Source organism: Chenopodium album, chromosome 15 (genome assembly GCF_948465745.1).
Source record: "Chenopodium album chromosome 15, dcCheAlbu1.1, whole genome shotgun sequence".
NCBI classification, from domain to species: domain Eukaryota; kingdom Viridiplantae; phylum Streptophyta; class Magnoliopsida; order Caryophyllales; family Amaranthaceae; genus Chenopodium; species Chenopodium album.
Genome location: NC_137848.1, coordinates 23,860,520 through 23,862,634, shown reverse-complemented (window position 1 = coordinate 23,862,634; position 2,115 = coordinate 23,860,520). Strand labels below are relative to the sequence as shown.

At 36.4% G+C, this 2,115-nt stretch overlaps 1 protein-coding gene across 1 annotated transcript; it reads right to left on the bottom strand.

Annotated features, from left to right (window-relative positions):
- Positions 1 to 650: 650 nt before the first annotated feature.
- On the bottom strand, positions 651 to 1,652 carry LOC145581004 (uncharacterized). The gene has a single exon (XM_081638079.1). It carries the CDS (start codon positions 1,650 to 1,652, stop codon positions 651 to 653), a length of 1,002 nt encoding a protein of 333 aa, XP_081494205.1.
- Positions 1,653 to 2,115: the final 463 nt, after the last annotated feature.

The window sequence follows — 2,115 nt, the reverse complement described above, 5'->3', positions numbered from 1 at the left end:
ATATGTTTCAATTGGGCTGATATAAGTAAAGTACAATCCTGAGGAGTATGCTTCTAATTTTTCAAGAGTCTCGTTATTGCCAGATTTTCTTTTAACGAGATACAGATACTCCTTTTTGTTTTCATTAACGGTTTCCATGTGATAACCATTCAGACGTAAATCTTTGAAGCTCAATAGATTACGTCGTGTTTTGCTAGAATATAATGCGTTTTTTATTGTTACTTTTGTACCTTTTGGTAATACTACGCAAGCTTTTCCTGAGCCCTCAACCATATTGACAGTGCCGGCAATTGTGTTGAGATTGGTATTTATTGGCTTGATATGAGTAAAGTATGACTTGTTGCTCAAAATGCTGTGTGTGGTTGCGCTATCAATCAGGCATTTTTCATCATTTGTGTTGTTATTTTCCATTGTCTTCACATGAATAAAGAAAGGATTAGTAAAACTAGCATCATAAAAACACGTATGAGAGAAAAAAAACATCTTTATTATAACATATTTTACAATATTAAAACACACTTGATACTAGGAAAACATGTTTAAAGAAAACTTAGGATTCTGGATGAAAAGGAATAACAAATACAACTCGAAAAATATATGACAATGTCGATGAAGCAAACACCACAGGACAAGCACATGATCGATGTAGTCTAGACATTTTCTATGTCATCAACAAGATAATCGGCTACATCGAGCTCTGGGTTAGGGGAACTTTGTGTGACAAAATTATTTTCAGCTTGTTTCCCTTGGCCTTCCCTTGAGGCAACATATAGGTCCACAAGGTGTTTTGCCGTACGACAATCCTTAGCCCAATGACCTTGTATTCCACATTTAAAACACTTTTCTTGTGGCCTTCCTTGGTTTTGAAAATTTCCCCTTCCTCTACCGCCTCTACCTCTACCTCTACCTCTCAGGGTGGGAGTATTGGAAGTATTTTGACGCCAGTTTTGACGTCCTCTACCCCTTCCTCTACCCCTATTGGGGTACTGACCTCTGCCCTGAAAACCTCCTCGTACAATATTGTTATTCCAGCGCCTGCCTATTTTTGTGGCATTTGTTTCTGGTATTGCACTAGTACCTGTTGGTCTCTGATTATGATTGGACAACAGGATTTGACTGTTTTGTTCTGCGACTAATAGTATGGAAATTAAGTCACAAAACCTTTCACAACGCCTCTCTCGGTACTGTTCTTGTTGTACCATATTATTCGCGTGCATTGTAGTGAGAGTTTTCTCAATCATGGCTCTTTCAGAGATTGGTTCTCCACATAATCTCAATTGTGAAGTTATGCGGAGTACAGCGGAGTTATATTCACGTACTGAGCTGAAATCTTGAAGTCTCAAGGTAGACCATTCATGTTGGGCCCTTGGCCCAATTATTCTCTGTAAGTGTTCGAATCTATCTTGGAGGCAAACCCAAAGTTCTCTAGGATCCTCAATGAGAATGTACTCAGTTTTTAACTCGTCATGAATGTGGTGTTTGATATACACCAAAGCTTTAGCTTGTTCTAGAGGAGTAGGGTTTCCTTCTTCGGCGATAGTGTGTTCTAGGCTTTGTGCCCTTAGGTAGGCTTTTGCGTCCACCCGCCATTCCAGGTATCTTCCTCCGGAAATGTCTAAAATTTCAAAGTCCCGGTTTGCAATTCGGGCCATTTCTGATTACACGAAAAAAAATTTTAGAAATTAGTAAAAAAAAACAAGGGAAGTTAAATATTTTTTTTTTTGTACATATAAGGTTTTAAAGATTAGAAAATATCACTATGGAATGCGAGCCGTGGTGGTCCGAGTACCCAACTTACAAATAAGAGGTTGGGGGTTCGAAACTTGGTAAAAGCATAAACCCCGCAAAATTAATAAAGGCTGCATATTTTTAATTTATTTTAATTGTTATTACTAAAACTTTAATTATCAACTTTAATTGTTATTACTAAAACTTTAATTATCAAATTGATAATTAAAGAATTTTATACTACCTAGTGTAAAACAAAGTAGGTAGTATAAAATTGTACCGTTGGGAGTTATACACTAGGTAGTATAAATTGATAATTAAAGAATCTTATACTACCTAGTGTAAAACAAAGTAGGTAGTATAAAATTATCAGATTTGCTATATTAA

What these genes read in the sequence shown, in the direction of transcription:
- LOC145581004 (XM_081638079.1), bottom strand. Translation starts at nt 1,652, where the DNA reads ATGGCCCGAATTGCAAACCGGGACTTTGAAATTTTAGACATTTCCGGA.